General features: G+C 51.8%; 1 protein-coding gene across 1 annotated transcript in view; it reads left to right on the forward strand.

Annotated features, from left to right (window-relative positions):
- The window catches only part of KEAP1 (kelch like ECH associated protein 1), an 11689-nt gene that overhangs the window by 7594 nt on the left and 1815 nt on the right, over window positions 1–2280 (forward strand). The window contains exons 3-4 of the mRNA XM_008050920.2: window positions 460–665; window positions 907–1083. Coding sequence (XP_008049111.2) covers window positions 460–665; window positions 907–1083 — 383 coding nt within the window. The remainder of the gene's footprint in view (window positions 1–459; window positions 666–906; window positions 1084–2280) is intronic.

Genomic DNA, 2280 nt, shown 5'->3' on the forward strand with positions numbered 1-2280 from the left:
CTCAGCCTCCAAAGGCGCGGGATTACAGGCTGAGCCACCGAACCCGGCTTATTATTATTTTTAATAGAGACAGGCAGCTGGGCACAGTGGCTTACGCCTGTAATCCCAGTATTTTGGGAGGCTGAAGTGGGAGGATCACTTGAGCCCAGGAGTTCAAGACCAGCCAGGGCAACATGGTAAGACTTTGTCTCTACAAAAAAAAAATCAGCCAGGGTGGTGGTTCATACTTGTAGTCCCAGCTACTGGGGAGGCTAAGGCCGGAGGATTACCTGAGCCCAAGAGGTCTCATGGGGAGAGCCGTGATCGTACCAGTGCACTCCATCCTGGCCGAGAGTGAGACCCTGGCTCAAAAAAAAAGAGTTCAAATGTACAACTAGGAGGGGACTATCCGGCTCTTCGTATACCGTTCATGAAGGTCAATCCCGCTGGTCTTGTCTCTCCGTTCTTATGCCTTTGTAGGTACGAGCCCGAGCGGGACGAGTGGCACCTGGTGGCCCCGATGCTGACGCGAAGGATTGGGGTGGGTGTGGCCGTCCTGAATCGGCTGCTTTATGCCGTCGGGGGCTTCGATGGGACGAACCGCCTCAGCTCCGCGGAGTGTTACTACCCAGAGAGGAACGAGTGGCGAATGATCACACCGATGAACACCATCCGGAGCGGGGCAGGTGGGCGGGGCGCGGGGGCGGAGCTTCCAGGGAGAGACCCCAAGTCATGAAACTCAGCGAGGGCAGGGGGAGCCTCCCTTGCCTGGCATCCCAGAAGAGCTGGGTTTCCATAGGGTCTTCATCTCTGTCTCTTCAGGCGTCCGTCTCAGGGGGAGAGGGGAGGGATGGAGGGGGCTCCCCCAAGAAGGGGTTGGCTGGGCTGCCGGCCAGACCCGGAGTCACCCCTGCACGTGCTGTTTAGGTGTCTGTGTCCTGCACAACTGCATCTATGCCGCCGGGGGCTATGACGGGCAGGACCAGCTGAACAGCGTGGAGCGCTACGATGTGGAGACAGAGACTTGGGCTTTCGTGGCCCCCATGAAGCACCGGCGAAGCGCCCTGGGGGTCACGATGCACCAGGGCAGGATCTACGTCCTCGGTGAGGCCCCGGGCAAGCACAGAAGGGTCCTGACCAGCCCCATTTGTTGGGGACAGGTGGCTGTTCTGTTTTATTTTTAGGAATGGGGTCTCCCTCTGTTGTCCAGGCTGTAGTGTAGTGACATCATCAGAGCTCACTGTAACCTCAAACCCCTGGCCGGAAGTGACCTCCCTCCTTAACCTCCGAGTAGCTGTGTTACAGTCGGAGTAGCACTCAGCTGCTCTCCCTTGATACCAATAAAAAAAGGGACAGGGAACTGGCAGAAAGAGTTTTATTTCTGAATTCGAATGCAGGGAGCAGAGTGGGCTTTTGGCCTCTTTAAAATGGTTCTGCTCACCCTTCCAAGTTTTACAGTCTGCTTTTATAAGTCCAGAGTTGTTGGTAACTATGGATTAGGCATGTGACTAGCAGAGCATTGTATAGAACTTAAGCTACAGCCGTATTTAACCAATAGTGACATTTTACGGTCCAGAATCCCTGGTGCCAGGTACCAGAGGTATCTCAACAGCTTTTGTCAATAGGGCCCAGAAGTAGTGTTAATCAGGCGTGCCATAGAGTAAAGGGAGTTTATAAGGCCCAAGACATCATGCATTATGCAAAAGTTATACATATCACAAAACTTATGATTACATTTATACTATATTATTCAAACCTTTGACTACTAAGAAAGGGGAGTATATGGGAATTTACATCTTTCAGTTTATTGGGCACAGTCTGCAAGGAAGTCAAGGATCCCCTGAAGCTACTTACTGGGAGTCCATAGGAGATTAGGGGACTCTCAGGATCTCTCAGCTAATTGGGCATAGTCTTCAGGGAAGTTAAGGATCCTTTGAAACTGCTTATTGGAAGTGCATAGGAGATAAAGGGAAGGGCACCTTTTATTAGCTCTCAGGAATGCACAGGAGCTCTTGAACCCTTGCCATGCCCTTCTCTAGGGGCTGTGGCAATATGGACAGACATTAGCAGGTCTCTCTATCAGCTAAACTACAGGCATGTGCCACCATGCCCAACTAATTTTTTTAAATTAGAGATGGGATGTCATTATGTTGTCCAAGCTGGGCTGGTCTTGAACTCGTGGCCTTAAGAGATCCTCCCACCACAGACTTCTAAGTAGCTGGGGTTACAGGCATGTGCCAGTATACCCAGCTAATTTTTTTTTTTTTGAGTTGGAGTCTCCCTCTGTTGCCCAGACTGGAG

Source organism: Carlito syrichta, unplaced genomic scaffold (genome assembly GCF_000164805.1).
Source record: "Carlito syrichta isolate Samal-C Ts95f unplaced genomic scaffold, Tarsius_syrichta-2.0.1 Scaffold154359, whole genome shotgun sequence".
In the NCBI taxonomy this organism is placed as follows: Eukaryota; Metazoa; Chordata; class Mammalia; order Primates; family Tarsiidae; genus Carlito; species Carlito syrichta.